Below are 14,903 nucleotides of genomic sequence, written 5' to 3'. Positions count from 1 at the left end.
ATCTAATGTACTTCTATGGCATTTTCTTAATCAGTGCGATCTGAAGTAGCGCTATTTCAAAAATAGTTCCTGCAATCCTTTATTCTGATTTCATTGACTTCAACTTGCATTGACTTCTGTTTAATGAAGTTGCAAGCCACAGGGAAATCGGAGGTTCAAGTGAAGTAGCGCAATTTCAAATTTGCATTCAGTGTGAACCAGGGCTTAGCGTGCGTTAACACGTGTTTGGGAAATGCACCACAAAAACATAAATGGGCTATTAATAAAACTCTTCTACTTGCTTGATAACTCTCTATAGGTCTCTATAGTCCAGGAACAGACATGAGATAAACCTTGATAAAGAAATACACTGCATCAAACAAATACACGAACTAGACCCTGGAATCCTCATCATTGTTCTAAAATAGGACGGCTCAGAAATCAATGAGCAATTTAGAAGCCTGTCAGGACCATTCAGAAGTCAGCAGTCACTTTTAAGGAGTCAGGAAATTTGAATCCACTGACACCAATAGACATGAAAGGTTGTCAATTTTTTAATGCTCAAAGCATAAAAACTCAACAGGAACTCCAGACCAAGCGGTAAAAAAAGTCCAAATCCTTTTAATAATCCATCAAATCCCTAATAATTCAAGATCACAACAAACATCCGATGCATTTCGGTGGTCAAGACCCCCTTCAATCAGGGATTGTATTGGCCCCAAAACACATTAGCTGTTTGATGTGATTATAAATGAATTATTGAGGCGATTTGGATTTCTGCCATGTGGCTCAGCGTTCCTGTGTTATGAGCGACATTCTGGGTACACACCAATGGGGATCCTTTCTTCATGTGAGGAGCCTCAACAGAGCCGAAGAGTTCGTTGAATAGTCATGGTTTCCTCATTTTATTGAACAAATATGTTTTTGAAGCACCAGCCCTTCTCAGAGATGTTTTTTTCAGGTTTTTATTGCTGTCTGTGTCCCAAATGGGCAGTTTCAACCTCACTAATGGTTCCAGTGACCATTGTCACTGGGGACAGAATGGATGGGAAATCCCACATTTTTCGGCTGTCACCAGAAGAAGAGGTGAAGGGAAAACCAATTCCAATGGGGCACCTGTTCTGTTGACAATTGTCTAAGGCAGGGGGTCTCCAAACTTTCTAAACTGACCTTCAGGCTTTATGAAGGCCGGACTGTGGCCAGTGAGAATAGCATTATTTGGAGTAAACAATGCCCCATCATTGGTTTTAGCAGGAGGTTGGTATCAATGGTTGGTATACCAATGTTGGTATCAATGGGAGGAATAATACCCCATCAGCTGTGTCAGTGGAAGGAATGGTGCCTCATCATCTGTACCAGTTGACGGAATAGTGTCCCAAGGGCCGGATACAGGCAAACAAAGGACTGCATCTGGCCCCAGTTTGGAGACCACTAGCCTAAGATATCTATTTGCTCTGGAGAAATCTCTTCTTATTTCCTGCTGTGTCTCTGGAACAGGAAGTGAAGATAAATCTCTCTGATGGGACACAGAAAGCAACATATAAACTAATAGGGGCCTTATCTAGTCCTTACTCCTTACTAAAAAATTGTTTTGCCTTTAGACATACACTCATTGGCCACTTTATTAGGTATACCTGTTCAAGTGCTTGGCAACACAAATTGCTAATCAGCCAATCACATGGCAGCAACTCAATGCATTTAGGCATCTAGACGTGGTGAAAACAACTTGCTGAAGTTCAAACCAAGCATTAGAATGGGGAAGAAAGGGGATTTAAGTGACTTTGAACGTGGCATGGTTGTTGGTGCCAGACGGGCTGGTCTGAGTATTTAAAAAACTGATGATCTAATGGGATTTTCAGTGAGCTGCAGTTGTGTGGAGGAAAAAGCCTTGCTGATGTCAGAGGTCAGAGGAGAATGGGCATACTGGTTGTGGCGACATTCATGGCACTTGTACCTAATAAAGTGGCCAGTGAGTGTACTTGAAAGCTGAACTCCAGGTAGCAAAATAACTACAGATTTTGGAGTCCGCTTGTGAGGGTGACCCCCGATATAGCTAAACAGCCTCATCAAATTGCCTATGATGGTTACCAGCAGCTTCACTTTTGCCCTCCATCACTAAATAACCATTTATTAAATCTAAAGGATCATCTTTAGAAATGTAACCCCTTCACCTCCAGCTCTGGCGTCCCTTTAACTAGGTCTATACGCCAAGGGAGCAGGAAGGAAGGACTGCCCAGTGGAATGCTTCTGGTACACTGGGAGTTGTGATCCCCCAATGTAATCTGTAGGACTAAGCTGTCAATTTGACAGTTCCGTCCTGCACTGTGGGATGCAAAGGCGGGAGAGGTTCACACCCCATCTATGCCCCCCTCCCTCCCATGGTAAGGTGTGTCTTCTACCTCATTCCAGGCCCTGTATGTGGCAATCGAAGTCAAGCTGTCTCAAAGCAAGAATGGTGGGGACAATGTATGGACAAACTCTGCTTCCATGCTGGCCCTCCTGCTCCTTCCCATATAGCTGGAGAAGGTCCTTTTCTGTTTCAGCTTGACTGTGCCCTTGTGTACAAAGTCAGCTCAATAAAAACATGGCTTGACGAGTCTGGTACGAAGGAACTCAATGGCCTGCACACAACCTTGACCTCAACCCTCCTGAATATCTTTGAGGTGAACATGCAAAGTTCATTGTGAGCCAGGTCTTGTCATTAAACATCAGTAGCTGACCTTAAAATGGAAGAATGGGCACCAATTCCCATAGACTCAATCTCGTGGAAAGGCTTCCCAGAGGAGTGGAGGTAGATATATCCACAAAGGTGAACCTTCTTCATACCCATGGTTTTGGAATAGGATGTCCAACAAGCTCATATAGGCATGCTGGTTACAAACTTTTGGTCATATAGTACACTTGCACATTGGTCTGCATCCAATTATATGCGATTTACTTTTTAGGGAAGGGATCTGAATGTCAATGCATAAATGCCAACTGAACTGAATTTGCCAGGACAGTCCTATATGTTAACCCTCTGGCCTACCGATGCTGTGTCCTAAGCCATGTCCGAGGATCACAGCAACAACTTTATTTCACTTACTGCACTGCACAAGCACAGTAACTCAAAAGGGTATTATTTTGGGGGTTGGATCCAGGACATTTTTAAAGGTGGGGCCTGGTCAGGCCCAGTCCATAAAGTGGGTGTGATTTAAGTGCACTTACACAGAAAGTAGACAGATGAATTACAGACCATGGGCAGGGTAAGGCTCGGTTCACACGACTGCGACCTGAATGTTACGGTGCGAGTTTGCCAGGTGACTTCATGGTGATTTGCCGGCAACTTTAGTACAACTTTGATATGACTTGATACCAGGGGCGGACTGACAACTCATGGTGCCCCCGGGCAATAGGGGATCATGGGGCCCCTGTGTCCTTGCCCAAACTCAAAAAAGCCTATGAAAAAGGTACCAGGGGTACTCAGGCAATGCCCGAGTTTCCGAATGGTCAGTCCGCCCCTGCTTGATACGCGACTTTGTCAGGTGACTTGAGTACTACTTTGAAGTGACTTTGAAGCAACGTTCAGGGAATGCCTGGGTAATCTTCCTGTAATGTCGGATCCATATCACATCAATATAGATGAGTATCCGACTTGGAGGTGACTTCCATTAAAGTCTATGGGCACAAGTCGGATAGAAGTTGCCATGAACTAGTACAGGAACCTTTTCTAAAGTCAGAGTGACTTCAGTAATGCTAATTAAGACAGCTCTTATTGGCTAACATTGGATTTCACATATCATGTGACTTGAGGGTCTCATAAGTCAGATGCCAAGTCGCAGCAGTGTGAACCGAGCCTTACAGTGTCCCAGGATACTGGACCATAATGTAAATAGTAAATGTATCAATGCAAAGTCCTTTTGAAATGTCTGGAGTTTGGCTTTAAGAAGCACCAGCTGTCATTTTCAACGTGCACTGGAGACCTGACACCTAATATTAGCCCAGCTCTGATATAAGGTTTTTTGTTTTTTTTTTATAAAGCTGGAACCTTTTTTAAAAGATCATTTGCAAACCTCCTTTTAGTGAAGATGGGGAATCTGCTCAGTCAGCAAGTGTTAGGAAGCAAAACAGAATTAATGGGAAAAAGTTGTTAGCGTTGAGGCCAACTTACTCTCTTCTTCCGGCCTCTTCTTCAGTGGGGCGAGCATCTCTTGCACGGCCGAGTTTCCCTGGTATGGTGCAGGATCTTTACACATCCTGAGGTTCTCCATTCTGCAAGAGATGCAGACCACCTCACATCAGTCAGTGTCCAGCAAAACTGAGCGCTCTGCAGACAAAACTATGCATCACACTTCAAGCAGAACTCCACCCAAAACTAGAAGAACTAGACCACCTTTCATGGCCTCCCATGGAGAGACTTCTCCCTACTCACCAGCTTGGATTAACATTTTACTAAGGGCTGGTGACAGTGTCATTGTCCCCCCCATAGATTCTTCATATAGAGAGGAATCGACTCACAACAGTGCTTTGGGTGTCAACTGGACAGGAAGTGAGAGGAAGTCTACCAGTTGGGGACACAGACAACAGTAATAACCCAACAGAGGATTTAACGCTTCCCACTCTATCCAGAACAACAAAATGTTTTTGGCTGAAGTTCCACTTTAAATTGAAGCCCTTGCTCCACCCAGGTAAACTTGGCCTGACAGTTTGATTTCTTGTGACCAGCTCATGTCAGGCCTGGGGCGGACTGACAACTCATGGGGCCCCCGGGCAATAGGGGATCATGGGGCCCCTGTGTCCTTGCCCAAACTCAAAAAAGCCTATGAAAAAGGTACCAGGGGCATCTCATGGGGCCCCTACTGACCCCGGGCCCTCAGGCAGTGCTCGCGTTTCCAAATGGTCAGTCCGCCCCTGTGTCAGGCATAACTTAAAGGAGAAGTCCAGGTAATGGACACATAAAAATTAAGTAAACATCTCTTTACCTGTGTCTGCTTTTTGTTTTTGGATGCACTTGCTGAGAAAAAAAAATGGGGCCTTCAGCAAGAAGGTCAATGTCCTGCTTCTGCAGATTCTGGAAAATGTACTTACCAGTATACACAATGCAGTTTGATCCATCATTGGCCCCTCCTGCATCCTCTTACCTTTTGTACAAGAAGTTGCTCTCAGATGATGTGAGGGTGGTTTGCTATAACCATTGTAGGTATTGCTGCCACAAGCAGAAATAAAAAACAGGGCGGCACAAAATCTGATATCATGTAAAATTTACAGATAGTATTTATCATGACTCGAGTTCTCCTTTATTGATCATTCTACTCAAAATCAAATACGGTGTCATAAAAATGAGATGGTGATCCATAAATGTACATGATCATAGTATGCCCCTAAAAAAAATGACCAAAAAAATATTTTTGAAATGTTGGTCAAGAGCATCAAATACAGCCAACACATTCCGGGGAAAGGCCAACCTGACCTCCTACTGTAAATGAAGATTTTCATTTGCGGGGAGAGGAGCAATGTGTACTGGACAGGGAGGAGAGGAGAGGTCTGTACTGGAAGAGGGGGATTTGGTGAGAAATTTGAAGACCTCTGTACTCTGTACTGAGATTTGCACAGCTGCACTCTGTACATATCACAATCCTCAACCCTGCATTCTCAACCCTGCATTCTGAATGTAACATACTACTGAACCCTGTGCTCTGTACATAGCGCACTCCTCAACCCTGCACTCTGAATGTAATGCACTCCTGAACCCTGTGCTCAGTACACTGCACATTCCTCAACCCTGCACTCTGAATGTGATGCACTCCTGAACCCCGAACTCTGGATGTAGTGCACTCCTGAACCCTGCACTCTGTGTGTAGCACACTCCTAAATTCAACACTCTGTACGTAGCGCACTCTTGAACCTGTACTCTGTACACAGTGCACTCCTGAACTCTTCACTCTTCCTCAACCCTGCACTCTGTATGTAGTATACCCCTGAACCCTGTCCTCTGTATTTAGCACACTCCTGAACTCTGCAGCAGGGGTGGACTGACCATTTGGAAACTCGGGCACTGCCCGAGGGCCCGGGGTCAGTAGGGGGCCCCATGCGATGCCCCTGGTACCTTTTTCATAGGCTTTTTTGAGTTTGGGCAAGGACACAGGGACCCCATGATCCCCTATTGCTCGGGGGCCCCATGAGTTGTCAGTCTGCCCCTGCTCTGCACTGCATATATAGCACACTTTTCAAACCCTGCACTCTGTGATTAACACACTCCTGAACCTTGCACTCTATATGTAGCACACCCTTGAATTCTGCATTCTACATGTAGAGCACTCCTCATCCCTGCACTCTAAATTTAATGCACTCTTGAACCCTACACTCTGTACATAGCGCATTCCTAAACTCTGCGTGTAGTGCACTCCTAAATTCAGCACTCTGTACGTAGCACACTCCCAAACCCTGAACTCTGTACACAGTGCACTCCTGAACTCTGCACTCTGTGCATAGTGCACTCCTCAATCCTGCACTCTGTATGTAGTGCACTCCTGAACCCTGCACTCTGTATGTAGTGCACTCCTGAACCCTGCACTCTGTATGTAGTGCACTCCTGAACCCTGCACTCTGTATGTAGTGCACTCCTGAACCCTGCACTCTGTATGTAGTGCACTCCTGAACCCTGCACTCTGTATGTAGTGCACTCCTGAACCCTGCACTCTGTATGTAGCACACTCCTCAACTCTGCACTGCATATGTAGCACACTCCTCAAACCCTGCACTCTGTATGGAACACACTCCTGAACCTTACACTCTGTATGCAGCGCACCCCTGAACTCTGCACATTGTGTGTAACACAGTGCTGATCCCTGCACTCTGTATGTACCGCACTCCTGAACTCCTGAACATTCTATATGTAATTTGTTGGAAGCAGCACTTGCACCTTGCTACAAGTGTGATGATGCAACGCCGCAACAGGAGGAACATCCACTTTCTAAGTCTATACTAAGACTCGTGATTGCAGCAGTTCACAGTAAGTTGAGAGATGACAGTCTTTATCAAGTCCTACCATAGGTCTTCTATTACATCTGAATGTGATTCCAACTCCAACCACGGCTTAAGCCCAGGCCTTTCCTTGAAACGTGTTGGCTGTATTTGATGTTCTTGACCAACATTTCAAAAATACTTTTTTGTGGTATGAACTTTTGTAATAGACACTCCTCAATACCAACTCCAGAGTCTATCGTCCACTCCTTCTCTAACAGCCAAAGACCAGAACAAGGTCTACAGACATGAATCAGCTGCTCCAAAACAGTACTCATTTTATCACAAATTTATCAGAACCAGGGGCGGACTGACAACTCATGGGGCCCCTGGGCAATAGGGGACCAATGGCCCCCTGTGTCCTCACCCACACTCAAAAAAAGCCTATGAAAGGTACTAGGGGCATCTCATGGGGCCCTCTATTGACCCTAGGCCCTCGGGCTGTGCCTGAGTAACCAAATGGTCAGTCCACCTCTGATCAGAACTAATCCTCACTTTTACTGGTAAAGCATCATCATGCACTCATCATATACAAAGAGTTGCTGCACACTTCAGAAGTTTATTTATTCTACAGAAATTACAATGTAACAGCCGACACCTCCATACCAAGCATGCTCGATGGACAAAGTGATTGTAATGATTTTTTAATATTTTTTCTGTCCAATCCAGTTTTTTTTCTCCCCCAGATAAGTGTATGCTCGGGTGGTAGCCCCCCCCCCCCCCCAATCTTCTACAGGCACAAAACATACATGATCAACAAACCCCAACATACATGTGTCTACATCAATTTTTTTAGTTAGAAGGCTCAGCTGGCAGCTTGTTCATGCCCATAGAACTGACCTCTATCTAGTTTCTGTAAGTGGCTTAATAAGCTTCACAATAAAATCATTTGAAACACAGTTTCACCTAATTCAGGGCCAGCGGCGGACTGACAACTCATGGGGCCCCCGGGCAATAGGGGATCATGGGGCCCCTGTGCCCTTGCCCAAACTCAAAAAAGCCTATGAAAAAGGTACCAGGGGCATCTCATGGGGCCCCCTACTGACCCCGGGTCCTTGGGCAGTGCCCGAGTTTCCAAATGGTCAGTCCGCCCCTGTTCAGGGCAGAACTAAACCAAACAGTCATCAAGTCCAGCTGTATGTCAGTCACAGGCGATAAATGACGATACCTTTATATGTATTATCCATAAGTCTAGGTTCACATTTATATAGTGCGGGAAACACCGAAATTCCTGCATGTTTCCGCACTGCATTGCAATCGCACTGTCCTTGCAGTCTGCTGCGGGTGTCAATACAAAGTTAATGACACCTCAATCAGATCGCAAATACAGTGCGGTTTGCCTGCACTGGATCACATGGAAGAAAACAACCATGTGATCTGGTTGCAGTGCAGCTCCAGAAAAGGTGCATGTATGACTTGGGTGCAATTTGAACCCATTCAATATGAATGGGCTCAAATAGTACCGCACTGAATCACATATGAATTGCACTGCACGGGAATGTGGTACAGTTCTGCTGTGATTCACATGCATTTCACAATGTGAACTAAAGCTAAAAATTATGCACACATGCAATAATTAAATCACAATACATTTTAAAAAAGGCATTTACATTTGTAACAAAAAATGGAAGGAATAAAAGGCAGATGAGTGATGGCATTAGTGGAGTGACTCAGTTAAAGGCACAGTCACTTTTTGGTTTCAAGCCTGTAGAGTATTCCAACCGCAAGCAATGCACTGCAGGTGCAATGCACAGGCTCCTGCATTGTTACCCCTCCAGCCCATGTCTGTATGAAGGCCTTCCGTTACGGGACTGCAGAAAGTAAACAATGGAATACAAGTGTAGGAAAGTCACGCACATGTAGTGTGGCAGTGCACAGATATTGCAGAGTTCCCCTTTAAACTTTAACATTTCTAACAGTATCTGTTTACAAAGCAAAGTTTCCAGCTCACTTTTCCCCTCCCTTATTTCCTGTAAAGTAATGTGTACCAGTCTGTAGCTAGCACCCATATCTGTAGCTGGGATTCAAGGCTATATTTTGCAGAATTTAGAAAGTCTTTTGAATGTATAGAAAGTGAAAGAGGAAAAATATGCATTGTGAAATAATCATTGGTGTATATGCTTGTAAGAAGTGGATATAACTCACTCAGCTTTGCAGGCATGAGCCCGGCTGGGTCAAACAGTGCTGTTTTTAATAAATCACTTGTTTTCCTCAAGGTCCATGTCCATAGTTCCCTGGTTTTCCAAAATTGCTACTACAGTAGTACTTTGCCCCATCTTCCTGTGTGCTTTCTAAGGTTAGCAGTGAGTTCGGGCTGGGTACCTTTCCTTCCTCCATGGCCTTCCAACAATGCAATTAGCAAGGAGGCAGCTGCTTTGACAGATGGCACTTCTCTCCGTTTCCAAGCACATGTCAAAGACGAGCTCCTGACAAGGAATGCAGAGGGAGGAAAGTGCTTGGAGACGGAGAAAAGTGCTGTTTGTCAAAGCAGTTGTCTTCTTGCTGGCTGTGTTCTTCGACAGCCATTGAGAAAGGAAGGGTGTCCTGCCTGACCTCACAGCTGACCTTGAATAGCACATCGGAAGATGGGATTAAATACTGTATGTACCTTGTTCCAGGGGCATACCTACAGGGGTCGCAATTACGACCCGGCCCCATGCTCCAGGGAGCCCGTGTGGCGCCCCTGTACAATTGGATAGGAGGAGCGTTGGGGATACAAGGGGGACTAAGAAGAGCACACAGAGGCCGGGAAAGAGCACGGGGGGCAGGGGAGCAGTCTTTCCATTTTCCTTCTACAGCCACTGATTGCCCACTTCTCCTCCTCTCCACCCCACAGGCGTTCAACAGCTGCAGGAGGAAAATAGAGAGATTGGTTCCTCTGTATGCAGCCGCCCCTGTCGCTCCTCCTATCCAGCTTCTTTATGCTGCCTGCCTGTGTGCTCCCCTGCCCCCCTCTGCTCTTTCCCGGCCTCTGTGTGCTCTCTCTTAGACCCCCTTGTTCCCCTATCTTCCAGCTTCCACCCCTTCCCTCTTCTGCCAGCCACAGCAGGAAATGCTGTCAGGATGGAGAGCAAGGAAGGGACCAGTAAATGTGTAATTCAGCTGCACCTTCCTTGTCTTAATGAATAGAGTCAGTGATCCGTACCAATCACTGACTCTGTTCATTCAAAACTGAGGCACAGTAAACTGTGCTTACAATGCTTCAGTTTATGAATGAACAGGAAGCTCTGTACAGAAGCTCTGTCCTGTGCAGCTGAGGCTGCAGAGATGGAGATTGAGGGCTGTGTCCCCAATCTCCTTTCTTTGTCTCAATGTAGGAACATCAGAGGTCTGTTTAGACCCCTGATATATCACCAAAGGCCCCCAAAAGGTAAAAAAATATATAAAAAAATACAAAACTCTGACACCAGTGATGGAACTACCAGGGTCACAAGGGACTTGCGACTAGGCTCACTACCAGATTTGGAGAGAAGGAGGGCCCTTCATGGTTTCTTGCACCAGGGCCCTGAAGGTTCTAGTTATGCCACTGCTTTGTCCCCTGGAAAACAGAGCACATTAATAAAAATGGAAGTGGGGCTTCTTTCTTAATGACACAGAAGGGGGGGTTTTAGTACGTCTGTGGGACTTAATCAACAAAGCAGAGCTTAATTTATTCCCGTATTTCTGAACCTTCACGTACATTTTCAGAGACATTTACAATGATAGTTATAGGGCTATAAATCTCAGCTTGAACATCTAGACGTCATCTTACAAAACAACAATGGACATCATAGTAGTATAGCACAATATGTGTAGCACAGACCTCCACCACTAAATGACAAATGTGATGGATGATGTCTTACAATATACAATAAAAGCAATTAATGAAAGTCATACACACTCACCAGCCACTTTATTAGGTACAATTGCTTGGTAACACAAATTGCTAATCAGCCAATCACATGGCAACAACCCTACTGGGTTTTTCATGCACAATCATCTCTAGGAAAATTGAGACTCATCAAACCAAGCAAGGTTTTTCCAAACTTCTGTTGTCCAAATTTGTTGACCTGTGCGAATTGTAGCCTCTGTTTCCTGTTCTTAGCTGACAGGAGTGGCACCCAGAGTGGTCTTCTGCTGCTGTAGCCCATCTGCTTCAATTTTCAATATATTGTGTGTTCAGAGATGGCATTCTGCATATCTTGGTTGTAACAAGTGGTTATTTGAGTAGCAGCACAGTGGCTAAATGGTTAGCACTCCGCATGGCAGTACTCACGTCGTCGGTTCAAATCCCAACCACAGCACCACCTGCCTGCAGTTTGCATTATCTCCCTGTGCCTGCGTGGGTTTCCTCTGGTTTCCTCCCACATCCCAAAGACATGCTGGTAGGTTAATTGGCTCCTGTCTAAATTGGCCCTAGTATATGAATGTATGTTAGGGACTTTAGATTGTACGCCCCTTGAGGGTTAGGGACTGATGTGAATGTACAATATGTATGTAAAGCACTGCGTAAATTGACGGCGCTATGTAAGTACCTGAAATAAATAAATTTGAATTAATGTTGCCTTTCTATCATCTTGAACCGGTCTGCCCATTCTCCTCTGACATCAACAAGGCATTTTCGTCCACACAACTGCTGCTCACTGGATATTTTCTCTTTTTCGGACCATTCTCTGTAAATCCTAGAGATGGTTATGTGTGAAAATCCCAGTAGATCAGCAGTTTTTTAAATACTCAGACCAGCAAACACGCCACGTTCAGAGTCACTTAAATCCCTTTTCCTCCCCGTTCTGATGCTCGGTTTGAACTTCAGCAAGTCATCTTCTCCACATCTACATGCGTAAATGCATTGATTTGCTGCCATGCGATTGGCTGATTAGCAATTTGTGGTACCAAGCAGTTGAAGAGGCGTACCTAATAAAGTGGCCGGTGAGTGTATATTAGTAAATTAGTTCCCACAATTTTCTGAACTTTAAGAAAACCATTGCCATTTTCCTAACAGCACACTTTAGGTTCTTATAGATTTCAGATTACCTTCACTATAGTATTTTAAAGGATATTCCTACCTACAGTGGCTATGTATTTCTCATGCCTTCTCCTTGCTTGTTGCTGGGATAAAGTCCTCAAAAAATAATACAGAAAGTCTTATGCGTTGCCAAAAGACTATAGCCTACCCTAAAAGCTGCGAGCACCAAAAAGTGTCCCGCCACTCAATTGGCCAGTTTTACAAATGTAGACTGTTGCACTATGAGCTAACAAGTGCCAGAAGTAAACTAAATAGTGCACCCATCTAAAACCAATTGGTAAATTTAACACACCATTTAAACAGAAAATGTTATATAGAAAATAATAAACACCCTGCAGAGCCTTACGCCAAAGGCTGCTGACCAACACTCTACCAGTGTAAGTGTTTGTAAATTCACTACAAACTGTGTTCAGACTGAAATAATGTGAAAAATGAGGCCATAAAGATAAATCATTATAATAAACAACTGGCTGACCTTCTAGTCTCAGCTGATCAAACAAATCACAATACATAATCTGCCAGTTTAAGTGATTGTGCAATCAATAAAACTGTGATCAGACTGAAAAAAAATAAATAAATAAAAATAAAAAAAAAATATATATATATATATATATATACACATATATATATATATATATAAAATCATAAGAATAAATCAATATAATAAACAACAGGCTGACCTGCTGGTCTCAGTCGAGCAAACAAATCACAATACATAATCTACCAGTTTAAGTGATTGTGCAATCAATAAAACTGTGATCAGACTGAAAAAAAAAAAAAATATATATAAAATCATAAGAATAAATCAATATAATAAACAAACGGCTGACCTGCTAGTCTCAGCTGTGCAAACAAAACACAATAAATAATCTACCAGTTTAAGTGATTTTGTAATCAATAAAACTGTGATCAGACTGAAAAAAAAAAAAAAAAAAAATATATATATATATATATATATATATATATGAATATATAAAATCATAAGAATAAATCAATATAGTAAACACCTACTATTCTCAGCCATGTGATCAAATTTGAATAACGTGAAGAATATGGCACAGTGGTCAATAGCGAACAGTCCCATTCAGCAATGAATAGAATAAAATTGTTAGAAGATCCTATACTTGGTACACCGCTGTGTCACCACCACCAGGAGTGCACGCTCACCTCCATGAATTGACCAATTGGTCAGACAGGCGCTCAATCCCAATCCACAATTTTATTAGTATCATTATTATACAGTATTTATAAAGCGCCAATAGTTCGCTCAGCGCTGTACATTACAAAGGGGGACAGAACATGTGACAGAACAATACCAATACAATGCAAAACATGAGGGGATCGAGGGCCCTGCTCTTTCGAGCTTACAATCTAGGAGGGAAAGAAGGGACAATCCTCGGTATAGCAAGGTTGGTTGGCATCACCTCCTCTAAATAATGGGGGTGTCGACCCCGGCTTGCTCACCTCTTGGTCAGGCAATCCCAAGGACCGTGACTTGGCACTAGAAACCCATCCCCACCATCAGGAGCTCCGGTAAAAATCTCAGGTGAGCTCACGTCATCCGCCAGGGTGACCTGCCCATGTACTTATTCTGCTGGTCACTGTGAACCTCTCTACTGCTTCTGGTCTCCCCTGACCGTGACACTACTATAAGTACAGCTTGCATCAGCACAGCCCTATGAATCACTGAGAATGTTCTGCTTCTACCAATAAAAAATGCTAATTTTCCAGCAGGGGCGGACTGACAACTCATGGGGCCCCCAGGCAATAGGGGATCATGGGGCCCCTGTGTCCTTGCCCAAACTCAAAAAAGCCTATGAAAAATGTACCAAGGGCATCTCATGGGGCCCCCTGCTGACCCCGGGCCCTCGGGCAGTGCCCAAGTTTCCAAATGGTCAGTCCACCCCTGCTTTCCAGTGAACTTATTTCTTTCTGCCACTGGCACTGGGCAAATGAAGGCCAACATACAGTATATAATTAATTGGTCTAAATCTCACACATAACTTACCAACCAGGGCTCTGGAAGATTTTATCCCTTTCATGACCAGGGCATTTTTTTTCTATTCGGCACTGTACTACTTTACCTGGCAATTACGTGGTCATGCAACACTGTACCCAGATGAAATGTATATCAATTTTCACACAAATAGAACTTTCTTTTTGTGGTTTTTGATCACCACTGGGTTTTTCATTTTTTATTACATAAATGAAAAAATATAGAAAATGTTGATTAAAATAAACATTTTTTTTTACTTTCTGCTATAAAAACATACTCAATAAACAAAAACAATCTAATTTCCTCATAAATTTAGGTCAAAGCATGTACTACTACATGTCTTTGGTTTAAAAAAAAAACCAATACATGTATATTAATTAGTTTGCTTACTGGAATTTGTATTTATTTACTGTTTTTATATCTTTTTTATACTAGTAATGGCGGTGATCAGTGACTTATAGTAGGACTGTGATAGTGTGGCGGGCAATCTGACACTAACTGATACTTTGTTAGAACTGACTACCTGCCACTGACATCTCCAGTGACACTAATACAGTGATCAGTGCTAATATACTGTCACTATACTAATGACATTGGCTGGGAAGGGGTTAACAATTAGGGCAATCATAGTGTTAACTGTGTGCCTAACAAGTGTTAATCTGAGTAATATGTGTTGCTTTTTACTATAGATTGACTTGTTTCTTTACCCTGCTTTGCAGGGAAAAGAAACAGATTTTTCTTCCTGTATAGAGCCCTGTGTTGTTTGTCAACACAGGGCTCTGGGTTGTGATTCGACACAGCTAATCAGCAGGTCTTGGCTATGATTCATTGGCTGGGATCTACTGACCAACTCCCGCGGTACCAAATCACAGCAGTAGTCGGTGGGTCGGGGCCTGAAATCCAGAAACTAGGGGTTGCTAG

General features: G+C 43.7%; 1 protein-coding gene across 6 annotated transcripts in view; it reads right to left on the bottom strand.

Moving 5' to 3' along the window:
• The window catches only part of LRRC7 (leucine rich repeat containing 7), a 508,212-nt gene that overhangs the window by 364,581 nt on the left and 128,728 nt on the right, over positions 1–14,903 (bottom strand). For 5 of the 6 annotated variants that reach the window (XM_089660766.1, XM_089660763.1, XM_089660761.1 and 2 more), the window contains exon 2: positions 4,130–4,230. The exons of the other annotated variant lie outside the window; for it this stretch is intronic. In XM_089660766.1, coding sequence (XP_089516892.1) covers positions 4,130–4,229 — 100 coding nt within the window. In that variant the 5' untranslated portion in view covers position 4,230. The remainder of the gene's footprint in view (positions 1–4,129; positions 4,231–14,903) is intronic. 6 annotated transcript variants of the gene reach the window in all.

This window comes from Staurois parvus, unplaced genomic scaffold (assembly GCF_062004578.1).
Source record: "Staurois parvus isolate SC_StPar_1 unplaced genomic scaffold, SC_StPar_1.0 ptg001270l, whole genome shotgun sequence".
Lineage (NCBI taxonomy): Eukaryota > Metazoa > Chordata > Amphibia > Anura > Ranidae > Staurois > Staurois parvus.
Note: the sequence above shows the minus strand (reverse complement) of the source record. Positions and strands in the feature narration are given on the sequence as shown.